The 23,058-nt window shown below is 41.1% G+C and overlaps 2 protein-coding genes across 3 annotated transcripts in view; one reads left to right on the top strand and one right to left on the bottom strand.

Annotated features, from left to right (window-relative positions):
- Positions 1 to 1,498, top strand: LOC113031165 (endonuclease domain-containing 1 protein). Its single transcript, XM_026183103.2, has 2 exons — positions 1 to 351; positions 573 to 1,498. Exons 1-2 carry the CDS (start codon positions 55 to 57, stop codon positions 1,179 to 1,181), a joined length of 906 nt encoding a protein of 301 aa, XP_026038888.1. The 5' UTR covers positions 1 to 54; the 3' UTR covers positions 1,182 to 1,498.
- Positions 1,499 to 5,905: 4,407 nt separating this feature from the next.
- nlgn2b (neuroligin 2b) overlaps positions 5,906 to 23,058 on the bottom strand; it is a 66,237-nt gene continuing 49,084 nt past the window's right edge. Inside the window, exons 5-9 of one of the 2 annotated variants that reach the window (XM_026181505.2) lie at positions 16,617 to 16,802; positions 13,933 to 14,198; positions 13,479 to 13,632; positions 12,807 to 13,173; positions 5,906 to 10,760 (exon numbers count right to left, since the gene is read on the bottom strand). In XM_026181505.2, coding sequence (XP_026037290.1) covers positions 9,830 to 10,760; positions 12,807 to 13,173; positions 13,479 to 13,632; positions 13,933 to 14,198; positions 16,617 to 16,802 — 1,904 coding nt within the window. In that variant the 3' untranslated portion in view covers positions 5,906 to 9,829. The remainder of the gene's footprint in view (positions 10,761 to 12,806; positions 13,174 to 13,478; positions 13,633 to 13,932; positions 14,199 to 16,616; positions 16,803 to 23,058) is intronic. The other variant, XM_026181506.2, reaches the window with a different exon arrangement.

Here is a 23,058-nt window from a genome sequence, read left to right as displayed (position 1 = left end):
CTGTCATAGTTCTGCAGAGAGCACAGTGCGAGACATTGAAGAGACACGTTGACCATGGAGATCCTGCAGCTGCCTTTAGTTTGTGCTCTTATAATCAGTAGTCTCACATCAGCAACAGTTGTTCAAGATTTTAATCATGTGGAGAGATGCAAGGACTCCCTCTATATGGGGACTCCGCCGCGGGGTTTTGTCGACACCAAACTGAAGAAGATCTGCCAGCGATATGCTGACAAACCCCGTTATGTGACCTTGTACGATCCTTCTAAGAGGATCCCAGTTTACTCGGCTTATACCTTCAAGAAAACTGAGGGAGACAGACGTGTGGACTACCCCTGGATGTACGAGCCACAGGTTAGTGTTTCAAAAATACTTTTTTTTTCATTCATTAATCCTTGAATTTTAACCATTGCCTAATGAGATATTCCACACTTGTTAAAAAAGAAGCTTTCAAGGAAGCCAAAATTGGAAAGAAAAAGGGACATAAAGGCCTTGCATAAAGAACTTTTATTGGGTATCTTGTGCTATTTCTTGGCATGTTAAAGACTGCTTTAAGTTTTATTTCATTTCCCCAGCTGGCAGAGCTCGATGGCAATGGGAACATGTTGCCCTTCCCAACTGGCTACCTGCACATGAAGTTTGAGGACAGCCAGGCAGTGCTGGATGACTACTCTGATGTGGTTCTTTATGAAAGAGGTCACCTGAACCCAGACCAGCATCAGTCCAGTCCACACGACCGCGCTGCCACTTACACACTGACCAACGTGGTCCCAGAGATACGAGAGTTTAACATCGGGCCTTGGCGAGAGTACGAGGAGCGGATCCGGGTGCGCCTTAACAACTTCTGCCGTGGCACTGCCTACATTGTCACCGGAGTGACCACCAGGGGCAACATGATCCGTCGCAACAATCAGAACCGCGTGGCCATCCCCGAAGATGTGTGGTCTGCTTACTGCTGCACCGAGTATGACCGCAACGCGCCCCATGACGTTCGCGTTCTCTTCCCATCCCATGCAGCCCTAGCCAAAAACGCCAAAGAGGGCAACAGCATCCACGAGATGACAGTCCTGGAGCTTGAAATGTTTCTGAGAAATAACATCGAAGTCGACACCAACCTTCAGATCTTCTACGACAACTGTGTCTCTCCCTCACCCCTTCCTCTTTATCTGCAGCACACCATCTGAATGCTATCTCAGCTACATCCTCTGTGTGCATATGGGTTTATGTAGCCTAACAGCAGCCATTAACAATAATAAAAACAATGATAGCAGAAGTAAGGTAATTCAAATTTTGTCCTGCAAGATATTATCTAAGAAAGGAGTCCGTATCAGAATAAAATGAAATGTTCTTCATTCAATAAAAATGTTCTGGGTGATGGTTTTCAGGCTTTAGAGGAGGACTACTCTATTTAGAAAAGGATTGCAATACAGTTATGTAATCTTGTGTGGAAGGCTATGGGAATTGGCTCATTTAATAAATTGTCCTAATCTAATATCCCAAACTGAGTTTGTGTTGCTTTTGTGTAAAATACTAAAAGTATATGGACACATTTGCGTAAAAAGTTTTCAATAAGGCTATCATTAACTTTGGCATTAATCCGGATGCAGATACATGAACTTTTCAAAAAGGATTCTTTACCCGAATCCTAACACTGAATACTGCATGTCATATCCAACTGCAATGAAAACAACTGGAATACATGATATTGATGTTCTCAAGAATTATAACACAAATATCTGCTCCTGGACAGATCGCGGCACTCATTCATGGTGTAGAGGGAATTTTTCAGCTTTTGCAGAGGCATTCATTATCAGACTGCTCTTGTTTTAAAGCTGACAGCAAAAAGAATCAGAAATGTGCTTTCGGACATAAAGGCTCCTCTTACACTACAACAGCTGTCCACTGGAGTCATTTACTTGAAATTCTTGTAAAATGCCAAAGAAAGGGTGTTGTTAGATCAGAAATAGCCTCCCTGTGGTATATTGTGGAGCAAGTTTCATTGTCTGTCCAGATATAAAAACTGGATTTGACTTTTATGGGTGTCTGTTGGGTTTTAGTGTCTTTAATCGGTTAGTTAACCTACAAATAATAAAAGACTTTTGAATATATATATGTTTTTTTAAACCCACATTTGTAGTAAAGTTCTCAAATTGAAAACCAGAACTATAACAATCTAAATTTGATCATTCTGAGGACATTCAAAAAACAAGGCAATGCTCTGTCTTTGTGTTGGTAAAGATATCCTCGTACAAGATGCCCTTTAAAAAAAAGTTTTGATGTGTTCTCTATAATTTCTAGCTCAATGCTGCCATCTAGTGCAGAGAAAAAAAACTTAGGGTTCAGAAAACATCATCCAAGTGAGTATATTCAGAGAGCAAAAGACCTGACATTACATTAATGTGCATCTAAACAGCTGTGATATGTATTTATGAATTATACTAAACCTTGTGGGGTGTATTCATTAAAGCAGTTGTTAAAGTATAAATAAGGATGTGGTGTTTGAGATAAAAGAAATGATGAAGATGATGTTTAGTAAACCTGTTAAATATATTGTATACCAGTTTGAGTTCTCAGGCTTTTCATTATGGAATTCCTATATATTGATCTAAAACTGTTGAACACGGAAGCCTGTACACAGCTGCAGGAAGCATTATGCGCAACAATGATCTGTCCTTTTTGTTTGTCCACTGTAAAGATTTCGAGGTGTTTCACTTACAGTGCCAAAAGTGGAATTGGAAAAAAGATGATCAGTTGATTGGAGAATAAATCTGACGGGGGAGATGTAAAAATAGGAGCAACAAGTTCTTAAACCATTTACTGACCACTGATACCAAAGAAATTTACCTTTGGCAAAGGAGGTTTTATTTTCACATAAGGACCTGAATGAATGGAAAGCGTTCCGCTAGCTTTATCCAACTAAAGTAGTGCATTAGTCTGGTGTATTTGCTGTAATAACAAATTATTGTGTACCAGCAGCTGAATAAACAGATGAGAGGACAGTTCCTAGCATGAAACCCTCACTGCCAAGTTATGCCAGGCTTTGAAATTAGAATTATTTGGATGTGAATGAACTGAACCACAATCAGAGCTCAGTTTGTGTTCATTCCTGTTTATTTAACATAATGATGAGTAGCCTTATACTTTTAAGAAGAAGGTTTCATCAGCTATTGATGGCGTGGTGAGACTGGAAGCATTACTGCAAAAATGAACCAGAGTTTTTTTTTCCCTCCAAATGGCAGACTAACAGTAGGACATTTCCACGAGGATCCGAATATTACACAGAGCCATATCTCTGCTTGATGAGCATTCTGCAAAACCAAGTCAGCGAAAGGCAATGGTTTTTACACCATGTGTGCTGGATAAGCATTGGTTTATCTACCAGAATGCACAGAATTAGCTGGAGCTCTAATTTTGGTGCATGTGTGGCACGGCTTGGCAGTGTTGTGGCAGAGCTAAAACATGTCAAAGAATTGTGTTTTATTTTTTGACTCGGGTACTATGCTGCCACACACTGTAATCTATCATAATGAAAATCTTCTTTGCAACTAAGAAGTAATATGATGGTTATGATAGTCTCATCATCATTATGTTTGAATAAAGCAGAAATCAGGGTTGAAGAAGGTAGAGGCTGTGTGATGTAGTTGGGGAATGAGAAATGAGCAGGGAGGGAGACACTGAAGGTTGGTTTTAAGGTATATGACGAATAAAGAGTCCTTAAAGTTGGAGACACTGCATTCTATGTCCCCAAGGGATGGGAAAAAGCACATTACCCTCTGAGGTGAAGTTAAATCAAGGCATATTGAAATGGCTCTAGGCACTTATTTGAGCAGTTATTTTGAAGCACATTTTTAAATGAACTTTGTCACAAACTGGACCACACAGGCACAACAGAAAAGGAGATGCACACAAATGCCAATTAACAAACTGCTCCTTTGAAATTAAAGAAAAAATGAACGAACTTCAACCAACCATGGTGAGTGATGTCAATACTGGCAATGATGTGAGTAGACATTCTACATATATAGAATTACCTGTCAAATCTTTTTCGAAAAATGCTTTTAAAAAATTAGCAGACTTCATCCTCTTCCCCTATTTGGTTTTATCCAAGTCTTACTTATCTTACTATCTAAAATTCTAAAAAGTGCTACTACTTTTCAATTCTTCTGCAGATTTCAATTAAGAATTCTATGAGTGCAACATCTCTCTCCTGCAATACCCCTGGCCAAGATCACTAACACTACAGTGTAGAAAGAGGACATCAGCATTATCAGGTGCAGTGGAAAACAGGACTGTCGTCAGTATGTGTCACAAATGACTCACTGGAGAGGCAGCTGAATGACACCGAGGACAGTTACACCACAGAACTGGCCACCCTGCAAGTACAAAAACACGAGACAGGGAAACAGAGTTGTGTCCAAAGTCTTTAAATAAAATACTTATGTAACCTTGAAACACCCTAAAGAAACTCAAGTAGTTTCTTGGTACCAGAAACAGAAAGGAAACAATGAACCAGAGTTTACACTCTGAAAAATATAGCTAAAAGAAGACATAAAATGCTAGGTGACTACAGATGAAAAACTAGCCGTACGCTAAACCTGATACAGGGTCACGAATGGTAATATTCATGTCCAATATAGATATATCATAATACAAATAGAATCAGAAAATAATGCTTTGCATAGTCACTTTGATAAGTTTAAAGAATACAATCAAAATGTTGGACTGGAAGAAGTGAGAAGGCAAAAGATAATGTTTTTAAGCACATTCCTTACATTCAAATTCATCTTAGATGTAGCTTTCTTACCAAACATACATTTGTTTTCTCCTGATTGAGTCCGTTAAAGATAAAATTATATTTATCCACCCTGGTCTTGTAGACAGTTCTTAAAACCTACAAATGACTGCAGGACCCAGGTGAAGTTATAGGGCATGTTTGACCTGTTCTATTTTATTGTTCTAGTGGGACAATACATGCCTTCAAAAACACTAGCAACTAACTCTGTAATTTTTTCCTTTCTTTATTTTTCTTGCCTTCTTAACCCCTTTTTGAAGTTTTACATTAGTCAGATTCTTTCCATTGTCAAATTCTTTCGGCAGGAGTTCTGCATCTGTTAGCAAACATTAAGTACTGTAAGCTAGAAACTGAGCTAGCTAGCATGAAACTAAGCTAGCTTACTAAATAACTACTAGCTAAATAGCTTTTTTTGGTTTCTTGTTTGTTTTTTTTACCAGACCAGAGGTTCTTGGCAGTGACTAAATCTGAAATCCAGGAATTAATTTTTACTCACTCTAACCATAGATGATCTAAAACATGGACGAAACTTTGAAGCTTTAGTTCAAAATATGAAGGCAAAGAGGAAGTGCTTTAAATTCGCATTTTATCTGAAGGTCAGCAGGTGGCTGTGGCTGCAAAAAAAGCTTCTGGTCCTTTCTATCTTGACTACTATAAACACCTTCCGGGCAAATTTATTGGCTCATTCATTCATTTTGGGTCAAACCAAATTAAAAACAAACAAACAAACAAAACTGCTCATGGTCTACTAATTTGTAAATCATAAACTGGAAGCCAATGAGAATGCAGATTTACAGTTACACCTGCCTGTCCTTGCCACATCCAATTATTTTTACAACAGTGGAAACAATAGCAGACATGCTTCTCTCCAGACTTCAAAATGGACTTCGGAAACTTCACATCAGAGTAACTAACATCTTTTTTACACTAAGGCTAAAATGACGCCATGTTTTGTCTTTCTGTAAATTAGAATTTGCCTGCTAATGCGATACTTAAATACTAGGAAGCCAAGTTGTGTTCACATGCTGCAGAATTCCTCTGCCACCCAGTGGCCAAACCACAAACACCTTTTTAGCAGTACAAACCCAGCCATGTCATAAAAGCGATGGCACAGCATTTGTTTAAGAATGTCTTTTAATGTTTTCCAGTTCAGATACACAACATACAGTGTGTAATAGCCTCTATTTGAAATAGAAATATTAACTTTAATTCTTTCAACCCCTTCTGGTCATTATGCTCTCTCACAGTCTCTTGAGCCTCAAGCAGGTTTTACTGAATCAAATGAAACAGACAAACAGGTGCAAGCCTTCACTTTACCTTTCTGGCATTAAATCTTATATAAGAAGAAGAAGATATTTGGATCGGTGTAATACTTTCTCCCCTTACCTTAAGCCAACATCAAAACTGTAGTGTAAACATGTAAACTTGGTGAGTGTGCTTCCGTTATCTGTTGGCTCGTCCAAATCCCTTGTTTCCAAAAAAGAAGGAAAAAAGAAAGAAGGAAAGAAAAACACACATTTTCTTATGCTGTGGCTAACTTAAACTCACTAACAAACAGCTGGATCAATAATCCCCAAAATTCAATGTGCAGACAAGATTGCAAAAAGGTAGCAAAACAACCACCGTGGTTACTAGAGTTTGAAATTAGACTAAAAGAATACAAAGGATTTCACAACTTCCCAATTACAGGTTATACTGTATGACAATGCCCGAGACAATGTGAGACACTAACAAGTAAATTCAACAGCATCACAAAGAAAAATAAAAAAAATAAATCTTTTTTTTTCTATTTTTGAGCATATTTAAAGAACTAACATGTTGTTTTTTCCAAGCCTCATTTCACAAATCTTCTCAATTTCCTCCTTTTTCGTGTGTTCTCCACAGCTGTTCTTTGGCTTTTCTTTTTTTTTTTTTTTAAACCAATGAAGGGATTCATTTCACTCAAAAGCTGCCTTCATGATTGATGGAATAGTGTCAGGCCTGTACGTCACATTTTAGGCAAGACTATTTTTATCACAATCTATGCGAACCTGAGCCGTAGACATTCCTTTTTCATGTTCATGCTGCCCTCAACCACGCTGTGCCCATACAACCTACTGGAACCTGACCTTGAGTTCAAGGAAACAAAGGAGAACCGAACATATTTGAAAACCATGTAAGTCACCAAAACTTGCACCTGTTGTCACAAAGAAAAGATCCGGCCAGTCAGTCAAACCAAACGACAAACATAATATTTACAAATTCCAGTTTTGTTCGCTTACACTTAAAAAAATGTACAGTTTGTTTTTATGTGTTGTTGGGTTCTTTTTTTCCTTTTTTTGTTTTTTTTTGGGTGGGTTCTTTTTTTGTTGTTGTTGTTGTTCTTTTGTCCTCGCAGCTTGCTCCAGTCCAGCGTGAGGGATGGCAGTCTGGCTCCAGAGTGTGGTTATCCTAAGCAGACGGGACATCACAAGGAAGGAGGGGGACAAGAGAGGAAGAGGACGGGGGATCCTGCTCACCTTGCGTTCACGGTTTATGTTGTGTGAGTAATGTCTGTTAAACTGGGTTTTCAGAATGTATCCTCTGCGCACTGACGGATCGTACTGTCGCTATTTTCGTCATCGGCACTGTGTTTGTCCAGCGTTTGTCCTAATGTCACTGTTTCTGTTTAGTTTGCTTTGTTTTTTTTGTTTTGTTTTTTTCCTCCTCCTCCTCATTGTCCAGAGTGTGACCCGTGTCCGTGTTGGATTGTGCGAAAGATGTGAAACGCGCATACAAGGCTCTCTCACCTTTTTTTTTTTTGACCATAAATACATCTTATCCTTTCTCCTGCCTTTTGCAAAAGCCAGAAACATGGGACAACAAAAGAGCAGACGGAAAAAAGATAACTGTCGGGCAGTCCTCAAAGACTTTGAAGCAGGAGGGAGGTTAATGTCCAGTCACAGACAAAGACCTTATTTATACTCTTTGTGTAAAGTAGTCATTTCTTTTTTTCCCTAACTTAAAAAAAAAGTGCTATCTTCAGGTTGATTCAGAGACAGTGACTGTGCAAGCTCGACATTGCAAAAGATAAAGAGAAACAGCAAAAAAAAAAAAAAAAAAAAAAGGGGGGGAAAAAGGGGGTGGGGGTTATAAAGGCTTTCATCAGTCTTTCCTGTAGTTTTTGCAGCACAGCCTCGGTGTGTTAGGGAATGAAAAAAATAAAGAGGAAATATTTACTCTCTTTGTTATAATCATAGTTTTACACAATATTCATCTTTTAATACTTTAATACTTTCTGAAGTACCACAAAGTGCAGCTGATATTGAAACGGGATATTAAAAAGAAAAAAGAAAAGATTTTCAAAATAAAATAAATGGCAAATCATCAAAATGACAAGCTAACTTCTAGAAAAAAACCCAGAAAAAAAATCCAAACATGCAACAAATATCCCACACAGTAAAGTTGTTAATAAAACTCCTTAAAAAAAAGAAAAGAAAAAGAGGATATATTGAATCTGATTTCTCTTTAAAGAAGAGACCAGCCACAGTGCAACATTGAGTGGAATTTAAAAAAAAAGTTTTAAAAAAAGTGTGTGGTTCAAAACTAAAGATGAAGGGGTTGGCACTTTTTTTTATGGTAATTCCTTTTGTAAGATACAGTCAGGGTGGACCTCTCCAGGCGGTCCACTGGACGCCAGTAAAAGAGGAACTTTATCACAGTACTTGGCACCAAGAATGCTGGTAAAAACGAGATATCAGAATATCTTTTTTTTTCATTCATATCCTTACAATTTATTAATAATACATCATTTACACTTGTGTTTTTGTATAAAAGACTCCAAAAGGAAAAAGAGAGTCTAGAAGTGATTGCAAGAAAGAGGAAAGGAATGCAGATGGATTATGTCGATGGTTTTAATAAAAAGAGCTACAAGGGCAGATGCAGAGCGAGAACGAGAGAAGCGGTTAAATGAGACAAAAGAGATTGTGGGTATGAAGATAAATAATGTAATGGATGTGATTAGAGTGTGTGTGGCTGAAATGCAGCGACTTCTAATGGGCAGCCTGGATTCCAGGTTGCATCCCACAAAGTGAGTGGGATTCAGTAATTTCCTGTACCGCCCCACAGTTGAGGCCTCAATCTGGAAATGTTTTGAAAGCAGCAGTGGTGAGTATGCACTTTTGTTTTTGGTTGGGTTTTTTTTTTTAAAGCGTGGGCAACTTAATCTCCATGGGATGCTTTATGTTATTCAGCTAGCATCACAACCAAAGAAAAAAAGAAAAAACTCAACCAAACAAACCAGTAAATATATGTCTAATTAATAAAATCGCATTTTAAAATTAAAAAGTCGTGATTCGCCATCCAGTGGATTCCACCCCTTTTCCTTCTAGGCCCGTCAAATACATTTCACGCTAAACAATAATCCCCAAAAATCACAAAGGAGGGACAGCTGTTGGGACAGAGTGCTAAACACAGGGTGCCAAATTTCACTTCCAGATTGGGCCTTTAAAGCTGCAATTTGTAAGTTTCAGGGAATCAACGCTTCATGACAGGCAGCTTGTCGGGACATATGTTGCCTCAAACAAAGCTGCTCGCTACTGTTTTATCTTTTTTGCTAAATGAGTGAAAATGAATATTTGCATTCGGCGTTAAACATAGTTTTTACACTGACACAACAACACATGCGCAAAACAACGGAGCTACCACAATACATGTCTGACTGATTGTTGATGAGCCTGAGAACCCTCTGCGAGAGCTACAAGCTTAAAGCTGCGTGTTTGGTGGCTCTCCAAAGCACCAGATGTTGAAAGCGCGTTGACGGGGAAAAGCGGTATGCATCTAGTATGACGGTGTTTTGGCAAAGGACCTTTCTTAATCAAGTCCCCCCCCCACCTTGAGTTACGGTTACAGTTTAGAGGTATTTCACTGCTTCGTATCTTACAAACTGCAGCTTTAGTTGAGGGCTTAATGAGAAAAGAGAAAAGTAGAGTAAAGAAGAAGAGAAGGTGGAGTTTGGATGGAGCAGTTTGTGTGGTGCATCTCTGTAAGCCCAGAGTGGGGTAGCAGAGCTTGTGCCTGGTCCTATACACGGGTGGTGGAGTGTTGGTGTGGCAGAGCATTGTTGCTGTGGCTGGGGACGGGTGTAGTAGACGGGGCTGGGACAGGGGGATAAGTGTTGAAGGGGTGAAGGGGCTGCATGCTGCTAATGGTGCTGGGGATCATGGTAATGGTGTTAGCTGTCATCAGTGGCACATCTTCGGGCGCTCGCCGCAGGGCCAGCGTGTAGTCAGGTGGGCACACGGGAGGCCGCAGCGGTTCCAGGTCGCCGTGGACACCGCGGGACGGTAAGGGGGTCCCATGCTCTAGCTCCACCCTCTGCTGTTTCATCTGCAGTGACATTAGCTCCTCCTCCTGACTCAGCGCTAGGTCATTGTGCGGTGGGGCCCCTACGACTCCCATGCCAACACCCATGCCCATTGTCGTGCCGCGTTGCGGGGAAAGTCGGCGGTGGCGTCTCTGCATGAGTTCATGGCGCTTGTCCCGCTTATAGTAAAGTGCGGCAAAGGCCAGCACGTTCAAGAAAAGAAGCGAGGCGCCGACAGCTACCGTTACGCTCAGCTCGGTGGAGTAGTCCCTCGTCTCGCTGGGGAAGGGAGGATAGCGGGGCCTCTCTGAACTGTCAGGGTCAGGATCCGGCGGGTAGGTAGAGACCACAGGGTGCCGTGTTGAGCGAGTGCCAGGATGAGGGGCCTTCCAGCGGCTGGTGCCTCCAGGTGGCAGACGGGTGGTGATGGAGTTAATGATTTCCTCGTGAAGGCTGTGGAGGTGCGGTACCAGCTCCAGCCAAAAAGCCACCTTGTTAGCGCGGTAGTTATCTCTGACACGGGGCTTCAGGCCAATATGCAAGTACTGCTTGTCCTTGGAGCTGAACTTGGTCCAGATGACCTCCTCAAATCGGTTAGGCTTAGTGTGGATGAACGTGGTGTCCTGAGGAACTGGTAGGTTAGGGTCTCTGTAAGACACAAGACACAATTATTAGGCTATAAACCTAACCTTATATTTGCTTTGATAAAGTCAGTCAACCAAAAAAAAGGAACTGATATGACATTTGAGGGTAAAAGAGCAAAGAATAGCAAATTACTAGGCGCTCTATAACCTTCAAGTGCTTTACTGCAGGTGGTTTATGCTTGTTGTTGTCATCCTTGTGCTTTTGTGTTGTCATGTACCTCCTAAAGTTTATAACCTGCCATTTTAGCTGGGATGGAGGCACAAGTCAGCAAAGAACTTGGCCTCTACAGGCATCTCTCTGAATCAGTGCAGGAGCTTAGGGATTCCAAAATAGGCACACAGGCAGAAAAAGTTGGATAACATGATGTTCTGTAGAAAACTTGTTTTGACATCTTCCTTTTGGAGAGGTGAAGTCGTGATTGTAGATGGTATTCTTTTGGGGCATTAATGCATAATGTTTTTGGGGGGGTGGTGCCTGTGGTTATCGACATAACAGCAGCAGACTGGCATTTATATGGTGATCTAGTGATCGCTCTGAGCACTTTATGGTGCTGTTTTGTATATACTTCAAGCATTCTATCTACCTCACATTCATGGCCAGTTTAGAATCACCACAAAACCTATCATGCATGTCTTTGGAGAGTGGGAGGAAGCTGTAGCACATACAGGACCAAGAGACTACATACTAGAACCTTTTTTGCTTTTTTGCTAACCACTGGGCTGCCACAGTTTGCAAGAGCAGTGAACAAAGCATTGATTACCAGACCTCAAAAGGCTGCATCCTGGCTGCTTGGGCAAGATACTAACCCCATGTTTGCCTACTGGTGGTGGTCAGAGGGCCCGGTGGTGCCTGTGTCCGGCAGCCTCGCCTCTGTTAGTGCGCCCCAGGGCAGCTGTGGCTACAATGTAGCTTGCTATCGCCAGTGTGTGAATGTGTGTGTGAATGGGTGAATGACTGAATGTAGTGTGAAGCGCTTTGGGGTCCTATGGACTAGAAAAGCGCTATACAAATGCAGGCCATAATCAATTTCTTGCAGTGAAGTCCCCTAAACTCACTGCCATGTTTATAACAATGAGTCTGATTTGCCTTAGCTAACATTTGCATGTGAAACAGTCTTACCATAATGCTGGAAATAGCAATTAAAAGATGGTAAACTGTGGCTACATGGGCTCTCTATTGATTTTTTATTGTGACAGTAACTCCTTGTCCTTCTTGTTATGTGACAACGGTACTAACCAGTGCCCTCCCCACATACAGCAAAATATGATGCTTTTAACCAATTAAGAGCATTTGCAGCATTTCAGAGCTCAGCAACGCAATGTGGGGCCAAGTGTTTTCCCCTCCAGTGGGTGTGATTATGACATAGTGTTTCACATGGTCTGCAACAATACTCAGGCAGGATGTGGCATTCAAACCATAATTAATTCATAATTAATTCTTATGGTGTGCCAAAAAACATTCCCTGCACCACTGAACCACCAGCAGGCTGGACTGTTGACACAAGGCAGGGTCTATGGATTAATGCTGTCCTCAAGTGTCCTCAACTTCTGACCCTATCATTTAGAGAAAGCAACGATCAGTTTCCAATTTTCGGGTTTTGATGATCTTGTGCCCTCTGTTGCTTTAGATTTCTGTTCATGGCTCACAGAAATGGAAACCCAGTCTCTTCCACTGTGGGGGATTCCTCTGTGTCACTATAGGTTTTGTGACAACACCAATTCTCCTCCAAACTCTTTTAACGTGAATTTCTGTGAGTTTCTAGAGATGGCTGTGTGTGAAAATTCCAGGACGGCAGTTTTAGAAATGTCATGTTCTATGTTAGTGTTTACTGAAACTCTTGTATGCTGTGTGTCTTTCAGAATCTCAACACAGAGGACTGATCCATAAAGCTTTATACACAAAAATGTTTCATCTGTAAAATCCCCAGAAATATCACTGGGCTTGTCTTTTGAAAGTCTGACTGAGTTAGTCATTGTGTTATATGTGACAAATATAATCAATACTTTATACACAATTCATAATTCACTTGAAATTAAGTGTTATACTGACCCTGACTTGGCAAAGTTGGTCCAATATGTCATCACAACAGCACTGAGCATTACGTCATTCTTGGAGAAGTTACAAGGAAACAAGTCAGTGGCCCCCACCATGGGAATCCCAAACACATAGGGGATCTCATCTCCATGGGCAGCATCTGCCCAGTCTGGCCTCGCCTCGGTCTGACAGTGGTGGTGGAAGGTATAGAAGTAGACAGGTGACTGGAACTCAGCGTGGAGTTTGGCAGTGGCGACAGCTGGGGCCACCCACTGGTGGTCTGTGAACAGAGCCAGGAGGGTCTTCCTGCGCATGTCGCTGTTGTCTCTGTCAGCCCAGTCTGTGTACATGAACTTTATGGTTTCCCTGAGGATATCTTTACCTTGGAAAAAACAGAAGTTAATGTGAGCATTTATGCCATGATAGAGTCCATGTTTGTCTGCGACATTATGTGGAAGCATGTAAGGCTGAAATCTTTTAGATTTTTTGGTCAAAACATGTTTTTTGCCACAGGAAGATTCCGAAACATAATTTACTGTGAATACTGTTGACCAGCCTGGCTTACGAAGGACTGTAGTCGCTATTCACAAGCAAATCGATGTCATTTTTATAAATGCTTAGTGCTGTTGACAACATTTAGAAAGAAACACATCGTAATAGTCTAGAAAAATAGGGATAGGATCTGACCATCGGGGTATCCATACAGATTGTCCACAAAGTTGGAGATAGTATAGTCAAATGAGGCAGCTGATATTCCATCTTCTCCTTCACTGTCATCCACAAACTTCAGGCCCTCTCCCTGGTTGACACCCAGCAGTATGTCGTAGTTGAGGAACTCGCCCTGGTGTCACGACAAACACACACAAAGCATGACATACAAAACAGAATGGAGCAGTAATGCTTGTCAGGAATGTATTTATATAGTATAGGTTAAATAATTATTTCATCCTCTGCTGAATTTGTAGGTTTGAATTTCTGATTTTATGTGATTTTCATTATAATGGAGAAAAATGAAATTGAAAAATCAAAGTCAAACTGTGGGAGCCAGAATTCTGTCTGGCGCAGCGGATCAAATACTTTTTGATATTCTGTCTCTCACAGTATCACACAGTGTACGGTAATTGAAGAATTCAAAGCCGACCTGCTGCATGAGGATCTCAGGGTCATCAGGTACCACGTCCCCATCTACCACAGGACCAAAGGCGATGTGGTATCGGGCAGGCTGGATGTCTTGGTCCACCAGCTCCCTGAAACTCTTCCTACGCAGACAGTCCACCAACTCTGCATTGTCCCCTGTGGTGCAGCCAACCTTCTTGGCCAGGATCTTGGTATAAATCTGCGGTCGGTAGTTCACCGACCAACTGGAGATGGCTGAGCCACTCTGAGCAATGGCCCTCTGGAACAGCCCTATACAAAAACACAGTCATATACACCAGATGTATTAAAACATACAAACACTTATTCTCCATCAGCTTAGCTGCCCCCCCCCCCCCCCGACACAGTCTTGCTAGCAGCTGATGGTGTCTTCAAGGCCTTACGTTAGGCCTTGAAGACACCAAGGCCTTGAGAGCACGTTAAATAATGCATATGTTAGAGGAGGAGCAATTGTAGAGTATTACAGGGGCAAGATGAAGTAGATATCCTGCTGCACTTCTTAGCTGGAGAAAATCTTTATGAAGACCAGAGTAAAAAACATGAAGTGTTTCATTTACATGCAAAGAGAGACAGCAGCAAGAAAAATGGCGGCAAATCTGCGCACGGCTTGTTGGATAAAGCGAAAAGGACAGAAAGAGAAAGAAAACTGCTCGCACTGTTGCACCGCTGCACTGTTATGTAAAGTGGCTTGCTGTCCCTCTGTTTTATCTGCAGATTCTGTCATTAATAATTAAGCCCCCCCATATTCTGCGTGTGCCCCGCCCCCGCTCCTCTCCCTGTGAAATCAATTAAGAAGCCTCTCAGCTGCAACTCCAGCGCCTCATCTCATCTCTCCTCGGCATACGCACACACACACACACATGCAGACACGCACACACTGTACCTTTAAAAGCTGTTCAGCCTCCAACTTTTTCTTGACTTTGCGTTGCTTCAGCCTGCTTTCAAAATGGAGTTGGGCTAATCTATGCAAAACAACCAGTTGTGTTTTTCTGATATTGCACCCACTATTAAACCTGCCATAACACTGACCTACAGTCGCGTTCTACAGAAGAAATTCTCAGCAATGCACAAAGCACATAAAGGAAAGTGTGATCAGTGTTGATGTAATATATGTTTTCAGTGGAAAAAGTATATAAAGTCTGTGAGCCTCAGTGTTCAACCTGGAAACCTGGACTATCAAAGTATCCATGCAATATGAGCTGGTATTATAGGAACCTTAAAAACTTAGCAAATGACCTCCTGACTTTTTTCCTGACTCAATCCCTTGCATCAACCGAGAATCTGCTTCCTACAGTATATGCAGTATTTTTATTTGTTTAATCCGTCCAAGATTAGTCTCTCTGCGTGAAGGTTAACAGTTTAGTAATATCATAATCTGAATTCTTGGTAAGTAATGAAACGCTATTTGACTTCTCAGCTCCACAGACCAAAATCATAGAGAGTATTAATGACAGAACATCTGGCGAGAATTTAGAGATCCGCCATTCAAGAACTAAACGGTCCTTTTCTACTAATGAGGTGCAGATGCTAGTGCCTAATCCAGAACCTGTTATGTGGATGGTTACAGGTCCCACAGAATGATGAATCTAAATTTCAAGTTTCAGGCTCAAATCATTTTCATGGTTTGGGGCTGCATCTAGACACTTGTGTTGGGGGGCTTGTCAAAAGTGATAGAATCAGATTTTGATCCACCATCCTTCAGAAAGTGTGTACTGCATGGTACTGGCTTTAATTTTCAATATGAAAATGATCCCAAACAGCTAACCCTGGATAGAAAAACACCACGTGGAACACTATCAGTCATGGATTGGCCTCCCCAGATCCTGGACCTCAACATTATTAAAGCAGTGTTGGACGATCTTGACAGAGAATGGGGGGGGGGGGGAGGCAGCCAAGAGCCAAAGAAGAGCTTTAAATGTCCTTCAAGAAGCCTGGAGAACTATTTCTGAAGATGAATTAAAGAAATTACAGCAACATATAAAATAAAATGCTGGATGTCTTAAGCCTTATATAACATTAAAAGCACATTAAATAATAAAGTACACATTTATTACACAAAGCTTGCACACAGGTGCATCTTAGGCCATGCTTATGACCATGCTTCCTAGCAACCACCTATCAATGGGCTATGTTTGGGCTAGTTTATGCACCTATAACACATAGTAAAAGTTTAGATTCACAACACTATATGTAACTCTGTAACATTTAAAAGCCCAATTTGACAGAAAAGTGATGAGAAGACGCACTCATTCATCTCAGTGCTTTTTCAGTGACTGTAGTTTCATGTGGAATGATGTTATTTGGAATTATTAAAGGGTTTTTGTCCCAAGGGGAGTAATGGTTTTTAGAGCAAAAACCTACTGTCTAAAACCATTTGTCAACTCCAGAACTCACAACCTTGTTTTCTTTCAAATTACTTGATCTTTGGAGTTTTGTCCTGCTTATTGAAATAATACCATAGTGCCCCAAACTGTAAGTGACTCATCTCTGAATCCCTTTCTTCGTGGGAATAATACTGCAGTGCATTTTTATCTGCTTTAGGCTTTTCACTGAAAAGCACCAACATGCTCTGTAAAGAAATACATTACCCACACACTGTCCTGAAATATTAATCCCCTTTGAGTGGAGTATGTGACTACTAATCGGTCAAGGACAGGAAAAGAACCTTACCCTCGGAGTGGTGGGAGAGGATGAGAAGGTTCACACAGGCGGCACCAGCTCCAGAGCCAAAGATTGTGATTCTCTCTGGGTCTCCTCCAAAGTGGCCGATGTTTTCATTGAGCCAACGCAAGGCTTGGATCTGGTCCAACAAACCATAGTTCCCCTTAGCAGACTGATCCCCGGTGCACAGAAACCCTGCAGGGCAAATTAGAACAAATACAGACAGGAAAAGAATGAAAAAACATAGATTTTCCCAAATGAAGGATCAGGGCCCGATTTAAAGAGACGGGATATGTGTATATCTTTTTCCGTGTCCCACACAAACAGAAGATGGCATCCTGTCATTGTCAGGAACTTCTAAGCCTCCAACTCACTTCAAATCTGTGGAGATTTCACACAGAAAGCTTGCCAAATTACTCATTTTTAATACCCACGCTGAAAATACAACACAGTTAAGAGAACTTGTCAACAGAGAGAGGAGGAGAGCAACAGAAGGCATGTTTCACCTACTTCCAGGACACACATTTACACAGTTGGTGCACACCCACAACAAGATAAAATAAACTGAACAAAATGCCACACACAAACACACACACACGCACACACACACACACACACACACACACACACACACACACACACACACACACACACACACACACACACACACACACACACACACACACACAGCTCTGTTCTTATGAGAGTGAATTAAAGTACTTTACATGTGTTTCAAGCAGCTTCACTCCGTAACAAATGTAGCATTTCAAATTTTCCACTGTTTGGATGACTTCAATACCCGTGAAACAACTAAAAATTATTTCAGTTAACTGCACACTTCTCAGAGCCGTGGCTGTAGAGGTGGAAGATATACTGAAAAAGAAAATCGTGTTCAAGCATGTTCACCCGACTTTGATTTAGCCAAGTCTGCTTAGCAGTATTTACTCAGGCGCTTCCTGTGAATAAATACAATTTCCTATCCGGTCGTTAAGTCTGACGTCACTAGCCGTGTCTGGGCCTAAACTCCGCTGCAGGTCCATATATCAAACGATCACTATGGCATTACTGAGAGTTGAAAAACTGTCTAAAGTCTTTCATCTTTAATAAAATGATCAGCGTTCTGCTCTACCAGGTGTAACAATTGAGTTTAACATCCAGGCATCCATGAAAACGGAATTTATGACATTTAACGGAATTAGAAGTTAGCAGGAAGTTAGCTTGCAAGCTTCTATCTAAATACAATATAGCATGTCCTGACTGTGGGGTTTTGGAAACAAATTAAAACGTACAGCTCTGCTATCACTTCCAACATAAATGAAGACAGAAAACTAAACAGCAGTGACGTTTGATGTGCTACGTGACCGCTAGCGGCTCAGCTATGTTAGTATAATATAAACAAGCTAACTTTTTTTCCACTCGATAAAAGTTAACGTGAGTGTTCTCGGTGGTCAGGAACAAATGTAATCGCATGGCGGGATGCTGTAAAAGGACCAAACTTCAGCCAAGAGAACAATTGAGATAATCCATCCACAATACGAGGTTAGTCATTCATATACTGCACAGGCTGGGGTGTAGTTACATCCTAAGGTTTTAAAAACTGAGCTTAAATAAATGATTAGCGGTAATAAAAGCCAAGGGAGGTCAACAGTGATCACTGACTGTTTTAGGAGCTTTTTGAGATTAAATAGAAGAAAATACAAAACATTAAACATGTTAACAACACAAAAGCCATATTAAACGCAGACTACTTTAGGCCTGGAAGTAGGATTCGTCACGTCATCACTGAACGACCGGATTGTTGCCTATAACTAATACCAGGGGGCAAGATTTATGGAGACAGAGTTTTATTATGGCTTAGATCTAAGGGTCATATAAGGCACAAGGCTGTTTTGATCTCAATTATGTAAAATGGGGCTAATTTGGAGTGAATTTTTAGGGAAAAAAAGGACAAAAAATGGCTGACCGTGCAAGTCGGTAACCTGCGGCAAACAAAGATGCTCAGCTATCTCGTCATGCTAATGTGGTCGCTCTCTGTTCTGACTGTTTTCTCCACAACACTGTTAGCAAACAGTAAATTACCCTGTAGGATAATGTAGTTATTTGGTGCCACTGGTCACTCTGTGTCAGTGACTGTTATCACTGAAACATGGATCTCAGTTCAGGCTGAGTCTGGAAGCCAGCTTGCTAACTTATTACGGTAGTGTTAAAAGAAAATCCTGTTAGTGCAATGTTATAACTTTTTTAATAACACTTAAAAGCCACTTTGCTAAGACTTCATGATGCATGCAGACTGCACTGTTATGATACCTACTGTATTATATACTCAGTGTGAATACACTGACCTATCCACACTGAGCCTGGTACAGCATCACCACCTGCCCATGTGCACTGTGTTAACTTAGAGTCTGTAAACAAAGCCAATGACAGCTTAATGGGCTGAACATGGTTCCCTGTTGGCAGTGCCTTAGTAGACCGTAGGGAGCTATGGACAGCCCGTCTACCTGCAGTGAGCATCTGCTGCCAAATGGAAACAGTGTCCAAAGTTTGTGGTAAAACCAGCCTGTGGGCTACTCTTACTTGTGCTGTTCAAACATGTCAGGAGAAGAGCAAAGTCATAACATATGAAGAGCTGAAGTGAAACTGAGTGTTAAAAAACAATGAAAAGTGTCCACTGCAGCCATCATCTGTGCTCTGCTGTATTTTTAACTTGTTGTTAAAGATGTTTTGCTTTAAGCTTGTCCGATTACTGGTGAACTCCCTTCCCTGCTCCAGTCCAGCATCTCATCTACGTACAGCTGATCTATGAGGCGTTGAGCTTTTGGAGGCTTGCACGACACCATGTTTGCAAAGGTTGAAAACCCCTCACTCTGTAGGCAGTCTGAAGGCAAGCGCCTACGCAAGCAGACATGACAGCAGTACTATAAAACAAGAATAAGATAATTGTTCCACTGCATGCCCTGAGTCCTACCACAGGAGAATGCCACCATCACTACAAAATCACAATATGATGCATAAACATGTGTGAGATGCTTTGCATTGATGGTTTATATCTGAATGTGGGACATTTACTGGGCAAAATATGAAGCGGATCAGAGTGCGTACATTTCGAAGTGGATTGTAATACATCAAATATATCAAGGGAATACTGTTATTTTATTTTAATATACATTATGCCTATTTTGCAGATATCATTTTTGGCGTTCTGAACCCTGTGCTGCCTTTCTAACATAAGACGAGGTAAAACCAGCCAATAAGATGTAATGTTTAACCGGTAACAAGTTTTACAATACTTGCAATGTGGCAAATGTGTTGGCTTTGATATATTAGAATGATAATAACCCATTTTCAAGCCAGGACTGTTCATTCAAGAATTAAAACACCAGTCTTTGAAAACCAGGCCTGCCACATCAAAGCAAAGCCTTGCCCGGCTAAACTAATCAAAACGAGCAGGTCAATCATCTGGAGGCGGGATCTTTAGTGTCCACCACTTTAACATCAATTGTCAAGGAAAGAACTCAGAGGGACTAGCTGGACTCGGAGCATGAATGGGGCAGTAAAGCTCTCATGGCTCTAGGCTTTTCCGATTTCCAATTGCAAGGCTCAAATTGTCAAAACGTGCAACTTAAAATGCGAACGTGAAGACTGAGGAGGCTTTAAAAAAGACTTTTAGAGTAATCTTTCTAATTTGGCAACCCTCTAATATGTCAGATGTTCTCTGTCATTAAGAATGTATGTACCTCTGTTAGGTCATAGCCAGCTCAACACAGCCTTTTCTACAAGAAAGTGTATCCCTTCCAGATTCACTATTCAAATAGTTATAGTAAGAGTTATAACAATAATAATAGAGCTTTAAGGTATTGGCCCAAGGGCAGTTGGGGCACAAGCACTTGGGAAGGGACAAAAGTGTCAGAGGTCAGGGAGAGGTCAAGGAAAAGCTTTCAAAAGCTCCAGGGTGCTTTGTTCTAGTTAGACCTGGGGTTCAAAACATAAGGCCCAGGGGCCAAAATCCACCCAGCAAAGACTCCAACCCAGCTCCCTGGACTGGATGTCTTTCACTAAACAGAGCAGCATTTCTCTTCATTTCTGTAGAAAAACTGTAAAAAATAACTTATTTTTCTTATATTAGGATATCTAAAGATTAAAGTTCTTTCCACTGACAGAAAGGGCGGCTTTACTGGTTTGGCCCGCTTAAGATTAAAGTGGGCTCCATGTTTCCCACAATGTAAAATGAGTTTGTCATCCCTAAATTTGACTGAGAGAAAAATGAAGGCTAGCATAATACTAAAGGGTAGTCTAAATCAGGGGTGCCCAATCCCGGTCCATCCAAATGTCATACTTTCGTTTGGATGAAGCCAAGCCCAAAAACTCTGGGAACACATTTTAGTTCATTTAGACCAGGGCTGCCCAATCCCAGTCCTCGAGAGCTACTATCCTGCAGCTTTTAGATGCATCCCTACTCCAACACAGCTGAATCAAATGGTTTGATTACCTCTTCAGCATGCCATCATGTTTGGCAAAGGCCTGATAACAAGCCATTCATTTGATTCGGGTGTGTGGGGACAAGGATGCATCTAAAAGCTGCAGGACGGTAGCTCTCGAGGACTGGGATTGGGCAGCCCTGGTCTAAATGAACTAAAATGTGTTCCCAGAGTTTTTGGGTCACTTGGCTTCATCCAAACGAAAGTATGACATTTGATTTACGTTTTAAAATGGTATGACTTTGCTTACACATACAGCTAGTCATTGAATGTGGCTATCTTAAGCATTCAAGTATTCACACATCCACAGGAAATCTTTAAGGAAAATGGAGCTCTCTGCTTCTATCCGACAATAATTTGTGACTTCACCTGCTGGATTATACGAAAGCAACCATCAGACCTAAATAACCCCATCCGCTGGTTGGCTTTCCAGATTGGCGCTTGCTTTACCCTCTGAGACAGTCCATATATAGTTCAATAAAGATGACTAGTTTATGACCACATGCTACTTTACATAATGCAGCCAAGTCTCAAATAGGTTTCTGAGCAACGTCATCAAAATGTACCAGGAGGCTGAACACAAATCAAGATGACTGGGAACTTCTGGCTACATGTAAAACCCTTTTTAGCGGTTTTAAACTGCACAAAGTGACCAGAGCAAAATACTGGCCACAATCCTGGACTTTGCACTGGAATTAGAGGAATATGTGCACCTTTCAAGTTAAGACAATGAACCTTGTTGGTATGGGTTTTTTTTTCCAGGGGAACAGTACAAACATCGTTCTCTGTGATCAGTGTTTCAGTAAGCAGTCTGATGTGCAATGTCACTCCAGTCATCTTTAATAGAAGACAACAGTCTATCTGGCCTATTTTTGAGAAAAAAATCTTTTCACAGATGTCACGAACAACTAATGGCACAAATATGTAACCAGAATTTGGGCATCTGCGCACCATAACTTGCTCAGAAAAAGCTGTTATTACATATTGTTGCTTCCTGGCTTTTGCTCTGATTTAGGACAGAGCTCCAGATTTATTACTAATTCCAGGCCAAACATTGTTTGGTCTGTGATGCGGTGCTTCCAGCATCAAGTTTCAAATTATCTTGCCAAAAACCGACAGACAACTGTCAAAGGTGAAATGTAGTAAACCGTGAATTGCTTTGGATAAGCCACTGGTGACTGTCACACCCAAAACAACAATTATTTTTCTGGTTTCCAGCAACTGAACACTGAAAATAACCATTTTTGGTTTCATGACATTGCATTGGCATGTTTTCCACCTCCCTGCTGCACATGGATCCTAGATTGTTTGTACAGTATGTCACCTAAACGTGCATAGTGGCTGAATAAATGTTTACCGTCGCAGGGCAATGCACAGCATAACCTTGCGTATGCAACTATATACAAGGTCACAGCCACAGTGTGTTTACATAAACTGTGTTATAATACTTTCTCCTGAAGCAGTATTGTTTTGTGAACTAAATTCCCATTCTAGATGTTTTCTCGTGCGGACAAAAGAAACACACTGTATAAGAAACTGAGTTAAAGGGCAGTTTGTAAAAAAAAAAGGTGGTATAGCTCAGTACAAAGGGACAGATGGTAGGAACAGACAAAGCACATTTTCAAGTGTGTTAAATAGCAAATTAAGTTTTATTGTTGATGATTATTAATGAAAGTGATGGCGATGCTGATGAAGGTAACAGCAGCCATGATGACAGTGGTGATGATAACCTGCCAAATTGACCTTTCTACTACAGTCAGTGTGACACAACACAACTCTCATTCCACACTCTTCACTGTACTTACACTACAGTCAACAAGCACTTGAAGCCTGGAGTGTCGTGTTGGGTTAACCTGGCTTAATTGTGATTCACATTACAGGGTGCACAGTTATTTTGCTGACTTTTGGGGGTTTTCTTTCAATATGACTGTTTGCCTTGGACAAAAAGTGCAAATTCCAGCCACGATGACAGC

This window comes from Astatotilapia calliptera, chromosome 10, assembly GCF_964374335.1.
Source record: "Astatotilapia calliptera chromosome 10, fAstCal68.1, whole genome shotgun sequence".
Lineage (NCBI taxonomy): Eukaryota > Metazoa > Chordata > Actinopteri > Cichliformes > Cichlidae > Astatotilapia > Astatotilapia calliptera.
The sequence above is the reverse complement of the archived record's forward strand: the minus strand, read 5'-3'. Positions and strand labels throughout refer to the sequence as shown.